This window comes from Meles meles, chromosome 18 (genome assembly GCF_922984935.1).
Source record: "Meles meles chromosome 18, mMelMel3.1 paternal haplotype, whole genome shotgun sequence".
NCBI classification, from domain to species: domain Eukaryota; kingdom Metazoa; phylum Chordata; class Mammalia; order Carnivora; family Mustelidae; genus Meles; species Meles meles.
The window spans coordinates 56,625,988-56,648,702 of NC_060083.1; the positions used below are offsets into that span (position 1 = coordinate 56,625,988).

Sequence of the window (22,715 nt, forward strand, 5' to 3'; positions counted from 1 at the left end):
AGGAAGCCGCCCACAAGTCTCTCCGGACACAGAGGGGAAGCCAGTGCCTCTGAGGAGCTTTTCCAATTGCCGCCACTCCTGGGAACGCCTGCACCGGAGCCACAGAGGCACCCCTGTGCCCCACGGAGCCCGAGAGGACTCCCAAGCGCTGCCCGTTCTCAGAGCAGGGGAGGGGCTGGCCTCAGAGAACGAGGAAAGGGAGAGGCAGAGGAGATGAGGAGGGTGGCCCACATGAAAAAAGATGCTCCAAGGCTGAGATCCGAAGAGGGAAGTAAGAGAGACCAGGAGAGAAGAGACAAGATGAGATGAGAACAGACAAGGGGAGATGTAGTCCTGTTAAACAGGCTCAGAGGCACTGCTGGACTGCGGGGAAAGGAGGGGAGAGGTTGCCATGGCAACACCTGGCAGGAAGCGCAGGCCCAGTAGCTGAGCCTAGAGAATGCACCTGCATCCCCTGATGGCCAGGCACATGCTGTTCCTGCTAACCTGTGAGACTGCCAGGGGGCTGGTGTTCAAGCTCCCACTAGCAGACTCCAGGACCTCAGGCCAGAAGTTGCTGCCCCAGACTTTCAGGTCCTACGAGCCCGACAGGCAGAGGAGGTCTTGCTCCAGGTGTCCTTGGTAGGCTCAGGGACGAGAAATCTTGGAGCACGAAGCGGGGCTCAGTAAGTTGCTCAGCCCAAACTTCCACACTGCACAGTGAGCTGCTCTGTAACTTCCCTACCTAGCCTGTACTTGAATCCTTCCAGTGATGGGCAGCTCAGCCCCCTGCACAGGCCCGGTGCTTAACCACTTCCACTTTCGTTCTCTGAGCTAAGACACTGTTCTGTGTCCTGGGCAGAGAAAAAGGGAAAGTGGGCAAAGTCCATTCCTATGCTAATGAAGGAAGCCCAGGTTACTAGGACACCCCCTGACTCTACCCCCTGCTCTTCAACACACACACACACACACACGCGCGCGCGCGCGCACGCACGCACACGTTCTCTCCTCCTCACCTCCCAGTTCTCTGTAATTTTTGACATCTATCTGATGGTATATTTTTCCTTAACCACACATTTATGCTTCTTGAATTTCTTTAGGGATTTCCTTTTCCTCAGAGAAACCTCCTCTTCCAGCTCAGGGCTAATCTGTTCTTTTCCAATGTGGCCACCAAATGGAAATGCTGTACATCTCTGTCTGAGCCCCTTGAGAGTATCATAGACCCAAATGTGCTCAGTAACTGGAGAATACCTATGCAAACCCAAAAGCTTCCTGTCATTTTTAATATGGGCAGCAAAATCTTCATGATCTGGGCAAAAAAAAAAAAAAAAAAAAATCCCACATCCAGGTACCCTACGCTCTTGGGCCATTTGAGCAGTTGTCCTTCTAGAATAATAATGACTAATATTCACTGAGGGCACAGAGAACACTAAGCCCTGTTCTAAGCATTTTATACATATCGTCCTTACCGAGGTGCACCGCAGCTCCATAAGATAATTACTGTTACCCCCAGTGTGGAGAGAGAAACTGAGGGGAAAAGTTATGAAGGCGGTCCAATGTCTACTGCTAAGGGGTGGAGTCAGAATTCAAACCCAGTCCCTCCACACACCCTATTTTCTGGCCCATTCTAACTTTGTATTATTTCTGTATTGTGACATCTCTTAGGAGCCAGGTGGCTTTTCCAATATGTATGCCTTTCATCTCTCATAAACCTATAGATAACACCATACTTAATGGTAAAAAATGGAATGCTTTCTCCCTAAGATTAGAAGTAAGTCAAGAATATCTACTCTCACCACTCCTATTCAACAGTGTACTAGAAGTCTTAGCCAGTGCAAATAAGATAAGAAAAAGAAATAAAACACATATAGGTTGGAAATAATAAAACACCCACTATTCACAGAGAGGACACAGAAAATCCCAAGAGGGACGCCTGGGTGGCTCAGTGCGTTAAAGCCCAGGGTCCTGGGTCGAGCCCTGGCTCTCTGCTCAGCAGGGAGCATGCTTCCTCCTCTCTCTCTGCCTGCCTTTCTGCCTACTTGCTATCTCTGTCTGTCAAATAAATAAATAAAATCTTGAAAAAAAAAAAAAAAGAAAAGAAAAGAAAATCCAAGAAATCTGCAAAAAAACCTCTTAGAACTAATAAATTAGTTTACCAAAGTTGCAGGAACAAGACTAATGCATGAGAGTCTGATCTATTTCTGTAAAATAGCAATGAACAATTAGAAATCAAAATCTAATATACAGTATCATTTATAATAGCACCATAAAAGGAAATACTCAGGCAAAAATATAAACAAATATGTGTAGGATATATATGCTGCAAACCACAAAATGCTGATAAAAGAAATCCAAGACAACTTAAATAAGTGGAGAGATATACCATGTTCATGAAATAGAAGACTAGTATTATTAAGATGTCAGTTCCCCTAAATTGATTTATAGAGTCAATGCAATCACAACCAAAAGCCCATCAGGATTTTTTGTAGATTTTAACAACCTGATTCTAAAAATTGGCATATAAAGGCAAAGGAATAACAAAACAATTTTGAAAAAGAACAAAGTGGGAGGACACATTATATCTGATTTCAAGATGTACAATAAAGCTACCATAATTAAGAGAGTATGATATTGGTAAAAGTAGAGGCACGTAACCTAGAGAGGCAGAATGCAGAGTCCAAAAATAGACCCATACAAATATGGTCAATTAATATTTTACAAAAGCATAAAGTCAATTCAATAGAGAAAGGTCAGTCTTTCCAATACATACTACTGCAACAATTGAACATTCATATGGAAAAAGCTGAACCTCAAACTGTGCCCCACTCCTTCTCTAAAAATAAATAAATATAACTCAAAATGAAGGGCTCTGCGTGGAAGCACCAAGGACATATTCAAGACCCACTTATGGGACTGTTAGAAACTTCTATATGTTTCATTAAATCATATAAAATGGCCCATTGGCTTTCCAGGAAGATCTGAATCTCCTTCAGGGCTCAATGTCTCCTAACTGTTTTTATATGTACAAAAGGAGCATCCCCACCAAAAAGAACATTATCAATGTTTACTATGGTTGACTTGAGCAAACTGCACCAAGGCTTGCTGAGGATCGGTGCTGTGAAATCACCAGAGGAGACTGAACTGCTCGGAAAGACAGTAGACGTCTGGCCCAGCACATCTGAGAGTTGCAAGAGACATCTTATGCATCCTCTCCTGGCCACCCCCCCCACTCCCCCGCCCAGTGATTGTCTCTACCTCTGCTAGCAGCTGATGATGAGTTTGGGATAATCAAGGAGTCAAAGAACCCTGTGAATTAGTTCTGTCTGGGATGATCAAGTAGGAAGTCACTGGCACATCCCTTAAGAGCTCCAGCTCCAAAATGCTACAACCCTCGAAATCATGTTTCATTGAGACAACTGATTTAGTTTTAAGACACTTGGAGCTATTTTCTTTCTCCAGCCCTAGGAGGCGAAACACACTAGAGAACAGGGGAGAAAATAACATAATGCACACAAGCCGAATTAAGAGAAGGGAGGTCGGACAGACCGTGTGTGCTAATAAAGAACGCCCGGGAGGAATGGAGCTCAGCACAGGCTCCTTTTCTTTAAGGCAGTATTGCACTGACCCCATCCCAGATGCCAGAATTGTTGGTACTGACTGCACGGATTCGAACCCTACTCCTCCTGCTCCCTCGCAGCCCCTGCCTGCTTCTCCAAGGCCGCCTGTCTCCCTGAGTGGCACCTCCCAGGTCCGCGGGCTCACAACCAGCTTCCATTCCTTCTTAGGCACTTTCCATAACAGGCCCAAGGAAAAGATAAATAAACAAACAATGGAGATGGGAGTGCATACACGGAGGGACTCCAAAGATCTTAAATCTTGCAACCAAAGCGCTACCCTGTGCTTCTCTCCAGCTTAAGCAGTGTCTGCAAAAAATCCCATCCAGAAAACAAAACACAACGGCATGAAGGGAGCCCAGGCTGCGTGGCTTTGACAGCAGCCCCCTCCATCTCCGGGTAATAAAAGCCTGGCAGGAATATCCTAACGGTGGGGAGGGGGTGCTGGCACTGCCCAAGCCACTTGTCTGCTCTGTTTCCCAAAAGCACATTAAAAACACATTTCCCAGCGTAATGGACTTATGAGCTGAAATGAATGTGTCAGAACTCTTATAAATATGATAGAACCTGCTAGCCCAGCAAATGTTAAATTTTGCATAAGGAGACAGTATCCCTAACTCCTCAGTAGACGCTTAATGAATATTTCACACAAAGAGCCCCGGCAGCTGCTCCACAGGCTCCTGATGAATTAAATGGGGTTTTATTAGTGCTAGGATTAGCCTCCTCTTGTCGCCTCTCGTTTTCTCCCGTCTTCCTCTCTGGTGCGGAACACACGAGCCCCTCCAGACTAACCAGGATCCTGGAGGCCGGTCAGGGAGGGATCAGAGGCGGGGACTGGTCAGCGTCCCGGGTTGAGAAGGGCCCCCCACCCCCACCCCAGATTCCACGTCCTCCCAGCACCTCAGAATGTGACCTTACTTGGAAACAGAGACGGAATCGCAGATGTAATTAGTTAAGAGACGGTCACCCTGGCTTCGGGTGGGTCCTAAACCCAACAACCGGTGTCTCTGCTGGAGAAAGAAGAGGGGGATCGCACCCAGACACGCAAGGAACGAGGCCATGGGCTGACCGCGGGTAGAAACCTAAGGGTGCGGCGACAAGCCAAGGAACGGCGGTCAGAGCCGCCGGAAGTGATCAGAGCCCAGGAAGGCCCCGCCCCCCGGAGCCTTCACAGAGGGCGTGGCCCCGCCGACTTCCGGCCTCTGGGTCTGAGACTGTGAGCGCACAGAGATGTCTGCGGTTTGCAGCCAGCAGTCTGGGGACGACATCATGGCGACCGCTGCAGGTGAATCCTGCCAGGAGAGCATGTCTACACGTTCACGTGCGCATTCGTATTTATCTCCCCCAAAGACACCTGCGCCTATCATTTCGCGGGATGGCCAGCTTCGTCCCGCCCCCTTAAGTTCATTAAGCACAGATGGTGCCCTTGCCCAAAGCAGCTTCAGGCCATCAGACTTCAGATCACCCCGACTGACTTTCTTGGTGCTGACCCCGAGGACGTTTTCAGTCTCATTCAGCCCTGCTCTGTACCCCTTCCTTGGCGTCCCCAGCCCGTCCAGCTATGAGTCTAACAGGTGAGACAGAAATACAGTGAGAGGCTCCAAGAGGCAGAAGGAAACCAGGAGAACCCCGTTCTCTTGCCGCCTGGTATTCCTGTAGGCTCATTACCATCCGGAGGAAGATGACCTTTTCTAAAAAATTGTGAAGTTGTGCGCCCCTCAAATTCCTACGTTGAAGCCTTAACCCTTGTACCCCAGAATGTCACTGGATTTGGAGACAGGATCTTTCAAAACTAGGTGGAAAGGAGGTCATCAGGCCCCTAATCCATCTGACTGGTCAGGAGAGGTAAGGGGACAGCAGCATAGAGGGGAGACCGTGTGAGGTCCCAGGGAGAAAACAGCCACCTACAAAGCAAGGAGAGGGGCCTCCAAGGAAACCAGTCCAGCTGCCACCTCAGACGTCGAGCCTCCGGAACTTGGGGTGGGGATGGGGGGTTCTGCTGTTTAAGTCACCCAGTCTGTGGGACTTCATTATGGCAGCCTGAAGACTGCCATAAGTCTGCCTCAAAGCCCAGGCCTTGTGAAAATGCACATGCCCCAAATGACTGCCTAGCTTAGGAAAAGGCACACAGACGGGAAAAGTGCCACTTGAGCGTTCAGTATTAGCTGACATATGATACTCTCCAGAAGCACAGGGATCCATAACATGTACGCGCCCAGCGATGTTTCCAGGAGCTAGGACATGCGAATCGCCCCACCCACACAGAGCCCTGGCTCCTCAGTGTGACTTCCTCCTCCAACATCCTCGATGCCAAAGTGCTCCTGGTGATTCTTTTTATTGAATACTTTGCTCTTTGTCCTTCTGCAAATATTTTCCTATTTCCCTATATGAAGATGTGGCGTATTTTCATAGCCCCAATGCTGTTGCCGTGGGTTGGCAGGTGTGGCTCATTCCCAACCTTTGAATGAAGAAGCCCAGCTTGCAGGCCTTGGTCCAGAAGGGAGGTGGCAATGCCAGGACCTGCCTACTTTCCCGGCCGCACACAACTCTCAATTAGGCCAGGAGAAGACTTGCAAGTGTCCCCTCACTAACCAGTTATGTGTGTGGGGGGAACAAACAGTCTAATTGCTAAAATCACATGCCAAGATACTAGATTTACATTAAAAACCATGAAGTTGTTCTTTCATCTTTAGAGGTCTTACTGATCAAAAGTCAAAGTCACCAAGAAACTTCTCGGAACAAACCTAAACATGTGATTTTAGAGACCGGATTACAAAGAAACATTCAGAATTTCTCCTAGGAGCTATCTCTGACTCCTGACAGATTTCAATTAACTAAATTTGACTCTTTTGGGGACAGAAGGAGCATCTTCTTCAAGGAAGACTTGAAAAGTCAGAAGATATGGAAGAAGAAAGAAGTGATTGTCACAGGAGCTTGGAAGCTGTTTAAGTAAATCCTCTCTGCTTTGCTAGGATTAAGTTACTGCCAAGGGGTTTCAGTGCCAAAGAAATCTGGCAGCTGGGAGTGGAACACAAGTGGATGGGCTTATGGAGAGAACAGGCAGCTGTCTTGCAAGAGGGGATTTCTCCTGGCACAGTGCCTTCCCCAGCTACCCCCATATCTATCGAAAAAGAGAATCCTCCAAAGATCAACCAGCATGAAAATCCACCTCCTAGGTTCATTACCCAGCTAGAGAAGCTGTCCGCAGTTAAAATGCAAATGCACCAGCAGGAATAAAACACTGTGGATTGTTGGATACCTCAGTGTTTAGCAGCTGTATCCAATCTTTTCCCAGAGGTGCCTAAGGGAGGATGTTTAACTGGGAAAACAGGGGAGAGCCCAAGGTTCGAAGAGGACAGTAGGATACTTGGAGGAGAAAAGAGGGTGTCCTGAGGAGGGACAAAGGCATCGGAGAACAGCTGGATTCCATTCTGGTTCTGAATGGGCAAGCCCCCCGGGGTGCTAATCTGGGTGTCAGGCAAGTGGGAACCTTGAGTGAGAAGGGGCAAAGCCTCTCCCCCAGGCTCAGTTCTGTCTCCACAGGAGGATACGACCCAGCAAGTCAGCGGCATAACCAAGAAGGAATTCGAGATGTTAGACTAAGATAACAGCAAATCGTGCTGCCAATGGGCTGGTGATGGCCGCCCACGCAGACCTATAACCCACCCAACACTAGGTCTGTGCTGGTTTCATTTTGCAAAACGTGGCTTCTAATGGGCCAGTGTGTCTAGTTAAAATCATTCCTGCTGGGCAAGTTCTCCTATTACAAAAGAATAGGACATTAAGGAAAAATCTGTTTCTAACTGGACATCCTTACAGCTTATGCTCTCCTGACTCAAGTCCCCATTCATTTACCCCTTCGACAAGATTTGGAAAGGTTTATGGAAAATAAGCAGGTGCCACTTTGTAACTGAATAATTAAATTAAATAATTAAATCCACCTCTTTCTCTACTCGAAAATGATGTTACTCCTGTTCCCTCCACAGACACACAGAATTATGATTCTCCATCTGCCAAGCTAATGGGTCAATGGAAAACAAACAAACAATCAAACAAACAAAAAACCAACCTCATTCTTGAAGAAGAGTTTCAACATTCTCCCTCAGAACAAACAACAGACTGAAATGGGCAATTAGCAATGAGTAAAAGAATGGACTGCTTCACTTTTTACTACCCTTCTTTAACCTAGAGGGAGTGCCAATAAAAAAATAAAAATAAAAATCCAACTGGGCAGCTGAATGGGGAAGGCTGAGGAAAACAAAACTAAACAAAACAAAAAAAAAACCCTCCAAGATCTAGAGGAACATCAGGGTCAAGGAGCCATTAGAACTGTGATGGATGGTACAGAACTTTGGCTTCTAAAAACACATTATTTTGCATAAAATGTCAAGAGATACATGAACCCTTTGGTTCCCATTCACGGACCCCAGATGTATAGAACTTCTGGCCTAATTTCTAGAATTTACTCAACTTTTCTGCCCACAGGGAGGTACCTATAAAAAGGCTCTCTGCCACATTCTTTATAAAAGCCTAAGACTGGAAACAACCTACAGCGCCACCAAGAGGGGCCTAAGTAAGTAAGATCATGGCCAGTAGCAAGAAGGGGAAGGTGTTTTCACCGAAAAACACAAGAGACACTGGACCAAGCATGACCGTAGAACCATATTATTTCTGAAAGGGCACACGAAGGACTAGAAACAGCGTGCGTGCCTGAGATGGAAGCCTGGACCATAAAGGGCTTGAAGTTGGGAGAAAAATTACTTTTCTATTTTGAATCCATGTGATTCCTTTTGTAATTAAAAGAAAACTAGCTTGCGAGAGATAAAGAAGTAGCCAAATCGAGAGACAGAGAGACTGATGGTTTTCCAAGAACTTCTGGTCTAGCGAAGTCCCCAAAGATCCCAGCCTTGAGAACAGCTGATATCATAACATGTTTGGCACCGAGACAGAAATAGGAAAGTATCTCCTGAACGCCGTCCCCAGCCCCGTGGGGCTGCTGCTGCTGCTCAGAGCAGCCGAACCTTCTCTTCCACAGTGTGGCTTTTCTGGCTTTTCCTCTTGCCGAAGCAATTATGAAACATTATAACAGCAGCGCCAATATTATTTTTTAAAGGCCAATGTTATTCACTAAATACCCATCCAACCGATCTCCTTGCTCCACTGACAGCCCGCTGCAGGGAAACCCAAAGAGCAAAAATAATGCATCTTCGGGCTCGATTGCTGGCGGGTCAGCAAATGGCCCTTCTCAGCTTTGGAGCCCTCCATGGCCTGATGCCCACAGGTGTGTCCAGGTGAGCAGAAGAGCGACCTTCTGGAGATGGCTGGGTGCCCTCAGGCTCGGCAAACCACCTCCGCGCTCTCAGGAGCACATCTGACAAGTTAGCAACGGCAAGGGAGGGCAGCCCGGTCACCAGCTGTGACTAGGTGTGTGTCCTCAGCAAAGGACAGGACATCTCCCTCCCACACAGCCCCCCACTTTCCCCCTCCACCCTGGGTGGCCAAGAAGATGGGAGAGTGCCAGGAGGCTCTCCTGCAGAGCCAACTCCCTCCACTGGACAAGGCTAGCCAAGGGATTGCTACTGTTTACCTTTTTTGACTGACAGGCTCCGAACCTCCCCCCTGTGGCCTTGAAGATTTAACAAAAAAGAACTGGGGGGTTGGAATAAAATCTGACCAACCTTTTCATCCGAGAGAAGGCTCAGAATCAGAACTTTTATAAAGGCGTCAGAGGGGTACACAGGAGTGCTAGCTAGTAAGGGTTGACAGAAGCCTTCTGCCTCTGTGTTCCCACGGTTCGGCATGACAAATGGCAAGCTTTCCTGGAGCACAGGGCTCCATCCTGGTCTCCAGATAGTTCCTGACTCTCCAGTAGAAGGGGAACAGCAGAAAACACCTATGTCGCTCTGATTCAGGTATGAAAGGCATGTGTGATTGGGGGCAGGGGGCAGAATGTTCGTGCTAACCCTCTCATACAGGAGCTGATGTTAGATGAGTCTACGCCTCCTGATTACGTCCCACCGAGGAAGTCATAAGAGGCCGTGAGGATCAACCCAAGTGGGGAAGATATTCAAGGTCTGCACAGGTGATTCATGCCGGACACAGTCGGAACAGAGATTGGTGAGAACCGGCATCACTGTAACTTCGGCACACTGACTCCCCCTGAGGTCTAGAGATCGCCTTGGTCTACACATGGCAAAAAGATCAAATTCAAATGCCAGCGTGGAAACGTGAAAGGACTCTCCTCCCGTGAACACTAACGCGAAGTCAATGACTGCGCGCCGGTCTGTCTCTCTCCCGGATTCATCAAGACAGAACCCTGTGCAAGGGAGGAGCCGCCCGTTCTTGACATCTTTCCTGTGGTTTAAGCCCCAAGTCCACGGTCTACGGAAGAAGTGGGGAAGCGGGGGGCATACGTGTCACAGCCTGGGACTTCATAAATTCAAAGGGAAAGAAAGGCATCTACCTCTCCTCGTGTTAACTGGTTCTTCAATGAGCCAAATGCCCTGAACGAGTGTCTGATGAAGAGACGAGGAGGGGAAGTCTTCCCCCAAGGCTGGAAAACCATGTACCCCTTCCAGGGTACCCTCCCCCCCTTGTCAGTGGGACACGGCCTGGCTGCCACTGTTTCCCAGCTACGTCAAAAAGAGGAAAGTCATGTGGATGGAAAGGAGCATTCGGGGTCTGTTAGACAGGGGGAGATGGAGGGACAAATGCCAGGTGCTGTCACCCAAATCTGCCCAGTCCCATCAGCGGGGTCCTTCTTGGCCCGGCTGGGAAGACAAAGGGAAGGCCCTGTGAGCTCCTGCAGGTGGTCTAGAGAGCAAGAGGGAGGGAAGGCACGGGGCCAGATACCAGTCTGGCCCCGTGCCACGGTGGGGTAGGTCACGTGTATGGACAGGACAGAACACAGGCCCTTTCCCCCGTCGTTCCTCTGCCACCACGCCTGAGCCTCGGCTGCCTGACTCAGCCCAGGGTCTGCAGGGAGCTTGCCTGAAAGGAGCCCAGCTCTACCTATCCGGATGGAAAGTTCACTCTCAGGGAAGAGCAGCCGGGGACCCTCAGTGTCAGACTTCTTCAGCGACGCAGGGGTGCAGTTCAGTGCCAGGGCCGTCGGGGCATCTTCTGCGGCACCCTGAAACAAGAAGCAGTGACGTCACTGTAACACCCCACCACCTTCACTCCCCAGACCCCTCCAGCTCAGAGCCGCCCGGGCAGCCAGCCAGTGTCTCCCCAAAGTGCTGGGGCTGGCTCACAAGGAAGACAACGAGCCTTCTGGTTGCAGAGCTTCTGGGGTGACAAAAGCCCTGGGATCTGAGGATCGTTCGATGCTGATCCTAAAAATGGGAAGAACAGATCCTGGGAAAGGGACGGGGGCAGTCCACGCTGCATCACCGCAGGGCAAAGGGCACAAGGAACTCAGCTCCCGAACCGTCCCAAGAAGGCTACGTGGCAGGTTCTCTTGGATGGTGGCCTTGCTACATACAGGAACAAGGTCAACGTTTTTAGGAACTGACCACCTTCACGGTTCTCATGAGATCCAAAGGAGCAGCGATCCAAACAAAAGCACCTGAAAAGAAGGAAACAGTGCCCGTCGCGGGGACCCAACATATTTGGAGTGAAGTCCCCATGGACATTAAGACAGCCGCATCACCTTCTGCTTTGTCTGTAGCTCCTTAATGCGACTGTCTCCACATTAATGTGGCAAAATCTTGATTTTGATCCCCATGTTTATGTGACGAAGACTTGCAGACCACCAACTTCATGGCTCCTTGGTGAACAAGACAAAGTCACAGCTTCTCATGATGCCTACGTTCCAGCAGGAACAGATAAATAAATGGAGACCATAATGGCACCGAGCTTCTCTTCCAAAGGCATCCGCGGAAACCCCTCGGACTCTGCTAACGGGTTACAGAGGCACAGGATCTTGACGGGGATGAGGAAGCTGGGTAAGCAGCCCCGAGAGGGCTTTCCCCAAACATGCTGATGCCAGTCACTGAGGGAAAGTGAGTAGAATCATCTCGATGGGCAAACAAAACAAAACAAAAACCCCAAAAAACCCCACCAAGATATTTTTAAAAATCCAGGCAAAAATAGTTCTAAAACAGAGGTTTCCATTTAAAATATGTGTCTCGGGCACCTGGGTGGCTCAGTGGGTTAAGCCTCTGCCATCGGCTCAGGTCATGATCTCAGGGTCCTGGGATCGAGCCCCCCATCGGGCTCTCTGCTTGGCGGGGAGCCTGCGTCCCACGCCCCGCCCCACTCTCTGCCTGCCTCTCTGCCTGCTTGTGATCTCTATCTGTCAAATAAATAAAATCTTTAAAAAAATAAAATATGTGTCTCTAATATAGGAGAGAAGACTGATGTTCCAATCACTGAAATGCACCCATGTATAAGCAGCTACTAAAAGTCTCGGTTAAACTGCTTTCCGGAATTATGCCTGGGTCTGTATCACACACACACACACACACAGGCACACGTGTCTCCTTGTTTTCCAGTGTCCCTGGGGATCAGGAGTCGAAAGAGAATCTAATAATTCAGATACTTAAGTTCATTATTTCTTTCCAATGACATGTTGAAAAGGAAGACATAAGCCCTTCCTCCCACGTCATCCCATTTGTCCAACACATGGACACTGTCCTGGTCATTTTATTGGGCGACGTCCTCCATAAGGCATTGGAAATAAGGGTGGCGACGCCTCACGGAACTGTGTTGTAAAAGCGGGGAGAAAAAAGAAAAGCCTTGTGGCTCTGTCTGAGCTCCTCTCATTCCAGTCCTCAGGCCCCTTTATGGAGTCCCAGGGGCGGCAGGATGTCCCCGCTCTGTCCCTGGGAGGAGCAGCAAGAGAGGCGGCCTGTCACACCATATCACAGTCAAGGCTAGCACTACAGATGGACGGAATCATGGGGACAGAAGGGACTTGGAGAGGGCCAGTCTCTCCCCCTGGAGAAACCCCCTCTCGGCACCCCCGGGTGACAGCTGGTGTCTGCGCTGTGCCGCGGGCCACCGAGTCACGGCTCTGTGTTTGTTTGTGTGCTTTACTTGTTTCTAATTCTCTGCCACGCTGACATCTGAGAAATTACTGCGGCAATAAAAGACATGTTTCCCCGCGAGAATGTGTCCGCTGATTTTCCTTCCTTTGTCTTCCTTCCTAAGGGGATTTTTTTAATAATGTGATTGATGCATCACTGGGGAAAGGATAGGTAAAGAGGACCACTTCCTTACAGCAGAAACATCACACCATTTAGACGCCTGACGTTGCTTACTTGGCCCGTTCAGCAAGGTGTGCCTTGGGGGGACCTGGTTTTACCTGAGAACAGTGGTTTTCAGCCTGGGTGATTCTGATGCCCAAGGGACACCGGCAATGGGCACTTTTTTGTGCAGGGAGCAGGGAAGAGGAATATTGGCTTCTAATGGGCAGAAACTAGGGGAGCTTCTAAACATCCTAACTGCACAAGACAGGCTCCCCCCCAAAAAATGATGCAACCAGAGGTCACCAAGCCAAGGCTGAGGGAGCACTACTTCTGAACGATTTAGGATGGTCAGGGCCCCGAAGCTCCCCATGTTATTGGTAACACTGGAAACTCACAGACCCTCTTTTTTACTGCGAAGGTCAGAATTTTGCCACTTTTTCTAGGAAGCCTGCCTCCCTGCGTGGATCTGGCAAATTCTTAGGAAGCAGCCACCGAGTCCCAGAACCATGCCAGGCTCTGGCAAAATGAGGTCAGCCAAGTCCTCGTGAATCTTGAGTTCTCCTTCCAGAGACAGACAATACAGTAACAATAAATGCAAAACAGAGTGCCGGGAACTGACAAAGCAAGAAGACGTCGCAGTCCCAGCCAGTCCGCCTGGCCACGCGCCCGGGGTTCCAGCGTTGGGAGAGTCCTCATTGCCGCACCTGGCGGGTGCGCTAGCTGGCTGGGAAATGTGAAGCACGGGGCGCCCCCCTCCAGCGAAGATGCTGAAGGTGGCCTCCCCGGTGTTTGAGCAAAGTCCCTGGAAGTCACGGAAGAAGCCACACTGATTTCTGAAGACCGTGTTTCCGGCAAGGCCCAGCAAGGCAAACGTCCCTCCCGCCCAAACATCTCCTTTCTCCATTTTATCCCACCTCCAACTCGCTTAGAAGTTGTCCCTCTAAAAGCTAGACAAGGACCCAGCACATCCCCCTGGCCCACAGGGCACACCCACAGAGTGAAGCCCAGGATTGCTTCCGCACCCTGTGCCTGACGACACTCCTCCCCACGCCTCTCGGAGCCCAGACACCGGCCAGCCTCCTCGCACTCCTTCCAGACTCCCTTCTGGGATTCTCCATGTTGCCCACCCTCTCCACTCAACCACGGCTGGGGACAAGGAAAATAGAAACGCGTCCCTCGGAGTTTCAAGGAATGGCCCCCGGGGGGAGATGCCAGTGCTGCTTTGGTGGCTCGATCTACTGCCCATTAACGCAGAGTCAGGAAGCTCCTGCAGGGCTGACCCCACCCCTTGCTCCCTGGGGGCTGGGCTGCTCCTAGAGCACACAGATGCTGGATGCTGGTGGAGGGGGCGCTGCCTTGAACACAGCCTTGGCCTGTGCACCAGTGACTAAGACCCGGGAGAAATTCCTTCTCTACACCCTCCTCTTGCTTTGCTGACGACGCACAGCCCTCTCGACGGGTTATCACTGCCTCACATGTCTGGGGCTTTTCTTTTCTTTTGTATCTTCTGCAAAGCTTTTCCAGTCGCGCTCCCCACTCCATCCCTGCCGGCCCTGCGAGGACAGCAGGGTGAGGCCTTCCAGAGCAGACATCTGACTAACGCAAGCTGCTCCCCACTCCCCTCCATAGCCCTAAGAGCCAGCTCTGCTGCCCATCGGCACGGGATGGGTCCGGCAGGTTCCCCTGGGTTCCTGGGTTGCTGGGTCACCAAATGCCAAGGTGCCAGGCACACAGGCTCCTTCCCAAAGTACAAGTCTTGATTTTCTTCTGCATCACCCCCTCCCCCCAAGTCCTCCTCCGGCCCTTCTCCCCCACCCCCGCCCACCCTTCCAAACCCAGCGTGGTCCCCGAAGCAGGGAGGGAGCTGCCGGGAGGCACCAGGCAACAGCACCCAGGGCCACAGAACTTGAGACTGCTGTCTTCTTGCGACAGAATTATTATTAATTGTTATTATTATTATTAATGGCTCAGAGCAAGTGTCTGGTTCAGAACAAACACAGCCATTTCCACCCACTCTGGAAGGGCTGTGCAAAGGGGCAGGAGCTGGAGAATAATTAACACTTTCCAGAAGCCAAAGAGAAGGAATGGAGAGGAAAGGAAAGAAGGAAGAAAGAAAATGGGGGGAGGGAAGCGGAGGAAAGCAGCCCCCCAGGATGCCTTACATGAAAACATTAGGGCTTCAGAAAATAATGCCGTTTATCTCCACTAAGAAATACAATCTGGGTGCCGCTCATCGGGGTTTGCTGTCCTGGGCACCAGGGGGAGAAGCGCTGTCTGCGGAAGTTTCTAGAGCCCCAGAGAAATGAGTCCCACAAGGAAAAGCCTAGAGCACAGCCAGGGGGATGAAGCCATGCAGAGATGAAGAAGTCTGTAAGGGAAAACGGAAGCCCATTGCCAAAGCAGAACAGACATGGGCCCCCAGGAGCCAAGGCACTGCAGGCCCCAAAACTCACTGCAAGCAGTTCAGGGCCATTTGTGCCAAGTCCCAATCGCCAACTTCCACGTGTTCACCTGCCTCTGGCTCTTCTCCCACTGGGATGTCAACTGCTGTGAGTAACCACCAGGGCAGGGCAGAGCAGACCACCCTCAGCCGCTCATGGGCACGCTGCCTGCCAAGTTCATTCAGGCTGGGGGAGCTCTGGGATGACTCTGAGCTCCCCCGGCCCCACAGAGTGCAGGTTCTTTAATTGGGGTTGACCAGCAGGTCAGAGCTCTCTAATGAGGAGTGAAGGCAAAGGTCAGAGTACGACGTGGTGCCCTTGCCAGTGCCCCCAGCCACAGCTAAAGCGAGGCCGTGATACACCCCGACGGAGAAGGGAACGAGGGTCCAAGCAGGGCTACAGCCCCTCCCATGGGGACGCGGGCCGAGCTGATGCTACGGAAGGTGCCTGGAGCCCACGTGGGCTGAGCCTCCCCCTCCGCCCAGCCTCTGCCTCCCGTCATCCCCACTTCGCCCAGACACACAAGGTGACATTAAATAATTGATTTTTTATTACCGGGAAATTGCAATAATAATGACCCTCGTAACACAATCTTAAATTATTCCACATAATGGAAAAAAAATTAAATGTCGCCCCTGATCACTAGCCAGAAGAGGGATGATACTTACATAATAGATGACCTTCTCTCCAGGGAGCCCAGCAGCAGCCTGCTGCCCAGAGCCTGGCTGGCCTAAGGTGACAAGTGGCTGGCCTCAAAGCAACAGGGACACAGAGCAGTGTCACAGAGGGTACAATCCTGCCTCGGGCTCTTCCAGGCAGGACGCTGCCATCTTTCTGACCTCGGTCTCCCTAGGTGTTCAGGGATCATGGCTCATAACCAGGAGCCTTACAGACAAGGAAAATCACAGCTCCAAGAACTCGGTCGCCCACCTGGTTTACCCTGCCTGAGGACACTAGGATTGCACCTCTAACTCAGCCTACGTCCCCTCTCTCCATGGCAACAGCAATGGCCAGCAAGGCAGGTTCTGAAGCTTCTACGTGCTCGATGCTGGATACTTCTAAAATCTGGTCTAAAGAACACTGAGCTCCCTTCTCCAGGAAGCCTTCCTGGATAGGCCCAGCCTCATTTGGATTAGAAATGCTTCCCTCTCTGTGCTCCCCGGACATCCCACCCATGCTCCTGTCACAGCATTGACCAAACAGCACACAGCAACTTCCCGGCATCCTTGGCTACCTCAAAACCATGGGATTCTCAAAGCAGGAGCCGTGCCTTCTTGCTCCCCTCAGTACTACGTACTGAGTACTCAGGCCTCAGTACTATGTCCGCGTTCACTAACCCCATTCATTGCCAGAATGAATGATACTCCCAAACCTCCACAATGAGAGGGGAAATGTTGCAGAACATACAACACAAAGACCCACGTGACCACAAAACTTTTAGGCCTTAAGAAAGAAGGAAAGAGGGATTCATGCAGAATGGGAAAGCAAAGCCCTCGCAGTATTCAAGGCGGTCTAGCTAAGGGCAAGAAGGAGGGCTTCCCACCCACGCCTACTTCTGCCCTCCTGATAATGACAATGTGCAACCCTCAACATCACCCCTGAGACCACGTGAGGATGGGGAGTTCCCTACCCTGTGACCTGCTACCACCCAAAGGCTCCGTGTCCACACCCCTTCCTGGCAGGAAGGCTCAGAGTGGGAGAGCACAGCTTGCTCCCCTCGAAGGTAAGACCTCCCTACTCTGAAGCCCATGACCCCTCCAAGGCCACATCTTCCCCCTTCCTGCCCACGTCCTCCATGACCTTGGCCTGGAGCTTCACAACAGCAGAAGTTAATTACGGACTTATAGCTATATTTAAGCTACGTAAATCTGCTATCACTCAGATTATCTTTTTAGGGACAAAACCTTCTCCTATTTCTGATGCCAAATTACTATTCATAATCAAGCCGATTTAATCACATAAAACTGATTTTAAAGCACATGGCTCTGCAAAGATACAGCCCTCCCACAGCGGGCCCAGGTAAGTGGCTCCATACCACGCCTGTGTTCCAAAGAGTCAAGTCTTCTGCTAGCGTGGCTGACAGAGAGATGGGGGTTGGCAGAGTTTTCCAAACTGTTCTGTGCTTTCTGATAACTTGAAAAATAACTTCTCCTTGAAACAAAAATACAAATCTAAAGAAATGCAGGTACCTACATATAAGGAGGTCTCACCTTCCTAACCCTCAAGGATTACCCATCACTTTTAGCCTACTTCTCTGCCTCGCTCTGGAGTTCATTAAAATACACCCTTATGATTTACACTGAGCCTTTTCTGGCTTCCCCTGAGCTGGGCTTTCTCAGGTAACTCTTTATTACCTACGTTCTCCTTTGAAAAGATATCAGATCCCTCCAGAAATCTGCAAAAGGACAAGATTTCTCTTCCCAGAAAAAAAAAAGATTGATAAATGCATGTGTATCAGACGGTCATTGCTAGGTAACAAAATGCCTCAGAACTTGGTAGCTTAAAGCGATGGTTATTAATGCCCCCAAGTCTCCAGTCAACGGGGCGCTGCTGCCCATCTGCTGTCTGGGCTCAGTCAAGGTTGCCTGGACCCCTGGCTCGCCCAGGGGCTGGACAGTCCAGGATGGCACATGTATCTGGCGGTGCACACGCTGCGGGCCAGGAGCTGCCTGACTCTTGGCTGGGACACAGGATTCTTCTCTATGTGGCCTGTCATTCTCCAGCGGACGACACTGGGCTTATTTGTACAGTGAATTCAGGGTTTCGGGGCCAGCAAGATAAGGCAGCATCCAATGTCAAGTGCTGTTCAAGTCTCTGCCAGGATCACATCCGCTACCCTCCCACCGACCGCAGCCAAGCCAGTGAGCACTGAAGGCATGGAGAGGTCAACCACACATCTTGTTGGGAGGATCTGGTGTCACGGTGCCAGAGCACAGAGGACAACAGGGGAGGGAGATGTGCCTGTTTTTACGATTTACCACAGCATATACGCACAGACACATAAAATGTTGCACCGAACATTCGGGGGCCCACGAACCATACGCAGTCCCCCGCAGATCTAGCCTGTAAACGACGGCTCCTGATTAAACTCGCAAATTTAGTCTCATTCCCCCAAAACAGTGCTTCTCAGACAGGGACCCAAGGACACATTCTTAGAGGTCTGAAGGTTTTACATAAAATTTTTTTAATTTTATATTTTCACTTAAATGATAATCTATAGAAAAGAAAGAATACCGACAACCTGAATCACCAAGGTGATCCTTTTATGACCAAATCCTACTGCTCGATCTCAGGGCCTTTGTTTGCATTCACGTTTACGACTGAGTTGGTCCGAGCTAATTGCTAAGTGCAGATTCAACAGACAGGTTATGTGTTTGAGCCAAGCACAGACCTAACGACTTCATGGAGCCTTGCACAGATGATCGAGGGTTCCTAGTAGTTCCAGGAGAGCAGCTGGAGAGCTGACTCCATCCAGCAGCTTTCCCTGGACACACATGCCAGAACGAGTGTTAGAGAAAGCAACTCTGTCTGCACAAAACCTCTTGTTACACCGTGCTCAGCATCGAATGTGCCCTCTTATGATACCATATGTAATCCTCCGTACCGTCTTCTGACGTAGACCGACAGGAAGCATCACCACCTCCACGACGGGCTGAACTTCCCCACCACTAAAATTCCTATGCTCAAATCCTAACCCCCAGTACCTCAGAATAAGACTCTATTTGAAGATAAGATTTTTAAAGAGGTAATTAAATCAAAATGCAGTTGTTGGGATGGGATGTAATCTAATCTGACTGGTGTTCTTATAAGAGAAGAAAATCTGACACAGACTCGCATGCGGAGAAGGCAATCTGAAGACACAGAGACAAAATGGCGGCCGACATGCCAAGGACAGAGGCTTGGAATGGATCTTTCCTTCAGGGCCCTCAGAAGGAACCAACCCTGCCAACCTTGATCTTGGACTTACAGCTTCCAGGCTTCCAGGACTGGGGCAATAAATTTCTGCTGTTGAAGCTATCCAGTCTGTGGTACTTTGTTATGGCAGTCCCAGCTGACGGATGTAATCCATCCACCCAACCCCATTTTACATTTGAGGAAACTAAGTCATAAAAGCTAATGACTCAGCTAACATCACACCATTAGTCAGAGGCACAGGCAGGATTTGAACCCAGAACTACTGATTCCAAATCTCTCTACTCCTCCTCCCACCAGGGTGTGGTCAACCAGGAATGTACTTAGGCAACTCAAGAAGGGACCCCACAGATAGTGACCCAAGGAGGGTGTGTGGGAACAAAGTGGGGGCACAAAGTCTTATGCTGTTACGATCAGCGAGGAGAGTTGTCTGAGCACAGTGTTCACACGGAGCAATCGGTGTGGCGGTCTCTCCAGGCCTGGCACAATCCCTGAGATATGGAATCACGACCTTTAACATCTCAGCCCACACACGACAGCCTGTGAACACTCACTTCACGAGCACAGCTAGATGGAAACCAGAGCAAGGTTCTGTGGGGTAATGGCCCAACGTCATAACTGGGTCTCCAGGCAACAAGAGAAGAACCTAGAAATCTTATTCCTGGTAAAGATGCCTTTAAATGGAAAGCAAGACACAGAGATCAGTCATCAGAAGGGAGAGAGGTGCCCTCGGTGCCAAGCTGAGGGCATTGACCTATCCATGCAGCGAATCAGAGACATAAGCATCATAAGAGCAGGAGAGAAGCAGCATGCTTGACAATTCAACACAGTGTCGGTGTTTGTGTCCTGAGTCACTTGGGCACAGTATGGCCTCCCCCGCAGCCCACCAGGTAGCGGCCTGGAAGGACAGCGGTGGTGAGGACAGGGTGGTTGCCCCCCACCCCCCGGTGTGCGGAGGCCTTCCAGCACCCTCACTGCCCCTCACACTCCCAGTCCACATCTCCACTGTCAGTCCCTCAGCCTCCGGCCCCTACTTAGCAGCACTGGTCCCCAGGAGACCTTGACCACCAGGTCTGAAGCCTCAAACCGTTGCTGAAAACAGTCTGTCCGCCACCTCATGATTGTGTCTCGGAGGCTGAGACACACAGCTTCCTAACAGGGCTGTGACCAGGGCTTGGGGCCCAGAGGAAGCCAGCTGGGAAAGGTGGAATCAGGGGCCTCTTAGTGACTCAAAGAAGGGAGGAGGTGGGAGGAGGTCCTTGGAGGGAGGGTGCAAACCCCTGAGCGTTTTTATGCTAAGGAAGCAGCCTGGAAATGGCATGCAAACCACTTCAAAAGAGAAGCTCTGCCTTTGAAGAACAGACTTGATTTTTTTTTTTTTTAATGGGGCTTTATTCAAGGCATCACTCTGCTCGGAGCAGAATTAATTATTCAATGTTATCTGGGCCTGATGCGCACTTGGCAGCTGAAGCCAACCTGGACTGCCTGCATCTAAGGAATGATTTTCTGCTTCCTGCCTTGGGGAGGTAGAGACCGACACCTTCCCCTTTCTTCCCTAAGCCTAAATTCCAAAGCACACACCCCAGGGGAGACACAGAGCCTGCTTGCAGGAGGTTACCACTGCTGCACAAAGTCCCACCTGGTTGGGGAGCTGTGAGCATCCGTCATTTCCTATCTTGGTTGCCACAGGTCAAGAATCCAGGAGGAAGTTAAACTGGGCCCTTGGCTCAGGGGGTCCTCCAGCTGAAATCAAAGCCGCGATCTCACCTGAGGCTCGGGGCCTGCTTCCAAGGGCACTGGTCATTGGTGGAATTCGGTTTCAGGTAGATGATCCCAGGGTCCTGGGATCAAGTCCCGCATTAGGATCCCTGTTCAGGGGGCGCCTGGGTGGCTCAGTGGGTTTAAGCCTCTGCCTCTGGCTCAGGTCATGATCCCAGAGTCCTGGGATCGAGCCCCGCATAGGGCTCTCTGCTCAGCGGGGAGTCTGCTTCCCCCTCTCTCTGTCTGCTGCTCTGCCTACTTGTGATCTCTATCAAATAAATATATAAAACCTTAAAAAAAAAAAAAAGGAGGATCCCCGTTCAGCTGGAGCCTGCTTCTCCCTCTCCTTCTGCTTGTGCTCTCTCTCAAATAAATAAAATCTTTTAAAAAATAATGAATCCAGCTTGCATGATATTCATCTTTACACTAACCTCACTGTAAAGTATGACTTTTAGTCTTTTTTTGGTCTTTTTTTGGTGGAGGAAGGGGCCCATGAAAGTCCAAAGGTAAGCCAGGTAGGGTGCCTCTTTGGGGTACACAATGGTTCTCCTAGCACAGCTCCACAAGGATTAAAAAAGGGCAAAAATCTTGTGGGGGCAAGGGGAGCCAGTCCAGCTTGTGGTCCTAAAATGCTGACCTTTGGATTAAGTGACAAACCAGGATAGTCCCCGGGCAGCTGCAGGACAGTGCCGATATGCTAATTAGTGTGGAGGGGAACAAACCAGCCTCGAGTTACGAACACAGGGCTATAAGGCCGTGTTTGGTACCCGCATGGGCCACTTGGTTTAGTCAGAGTCTCCGATTGTCAGAGTCCTTGGTTAGGCGGGATTCCTAATGCCCATCAACGACTTCACAGATGGGAGCCAAAGGCCTCCAGGGGTAGGTAAGGATATTACTGAAGCAATTAAAATCCTTCTCAAGCACCAGAAAACGGGCAAAAAGTTATTCATTACTAACAATGTCAATAAGACCATTATCCTATTAAAAATCCCATTTAAAAGGAAGAGGAGGAAGAAACTGTGTGTCGCTCCATGCTAACTCGAGTTAAGTATTAGAGCGGAAGTTAATACTTAACTACAGTTAAGTATTAGAGCCGTAGGATGACGGGGGTACAGAAATGCCAGCAAGATGCGGGGAAGTTGGTATCAAGCTAGAAGCATAAGGGAGAGGCTTCCTGGGTGGGGAGGAAGGCAGGACGGACCGCCACACGCAGCTGCAGGGACAGGCGGGGTCAAGGCCACCCCAAGAGCTGCAAAGCCTGAAGAGGAAGAAAGCTCTGCTGAGACCATACTTCAACTCTCGCTCCTAAAACAAGGAGCTTTGGCGCAGACCATGGTGAAGGCCCGTGCTACCCCCAACCTTCGAGAAATCCACAAATGTCTAATTCCAGACGAAGGCATCTGCTGCCTCCAAGGGAGAATCCCACCAGCCACTTCGGCGGTGCATCCGGAGCAAAAGCCCTCGGCGGCTGCAAGGTGGGGCGCCATCCCAGCTGGGTCGGGGTGACGAGCCCGCCAGGTGACAAGACGAGCAGAGGGTAACAATGGGGTGACTCTAGATCCAAAGGGGCATCAAGGGGGGGACGGGGCTTCCACTACTAGTTGCAGAGGGTCGCAGGGCTGTCGTTCCTCAGGCAGGTATCGCACACAGAGGGCTTGCAAGAGAAGACGGCCGGCTCTCCTGAGCGAGGATTCCCTGGATTTCAAGGCCAAGGAAAGAGCCCACACCAGCTAGCCCGACTAGCTTTCAGGCACGGCTCGTCTCCCACAAGGACTATCGGTAGCCACAGCCCCCTCCCTACCACACACGGAAGCTGA

The 22,715-nt window shown here is 50.4% G+C and overlaps 1 protein-coding gene across 4 annotated transcripts in view; it reads right to left on the reverse strand.

Annotated features, from left to right (window-relative positions):
* The window catches only part of SLC39A11 (solute carrier family 39 member 11), a 390,505-nt gene that overhangs the window by 205,474 nt on the left and 162,316 nt on the right, over positions 1 to 22,715 (reverse strand). For 3 of the 4 annotated variants that reach the window (XM_045983907.1, XM_045983906.1, XM_045983908.1), the window contains exon 5: positions 10,584 to 10,725. In XM_045983907.1, coding sequence (XP_045839863.1) covers positions 10,584 to 10,725 — 142 coding nt within the window. The remainder of the gene's footprint in view (positions 1 to 10,583; positions 10,726 to 22,715) is intronic. The other variant, XM_045983905.1, reaches the window with a different exon arrangement.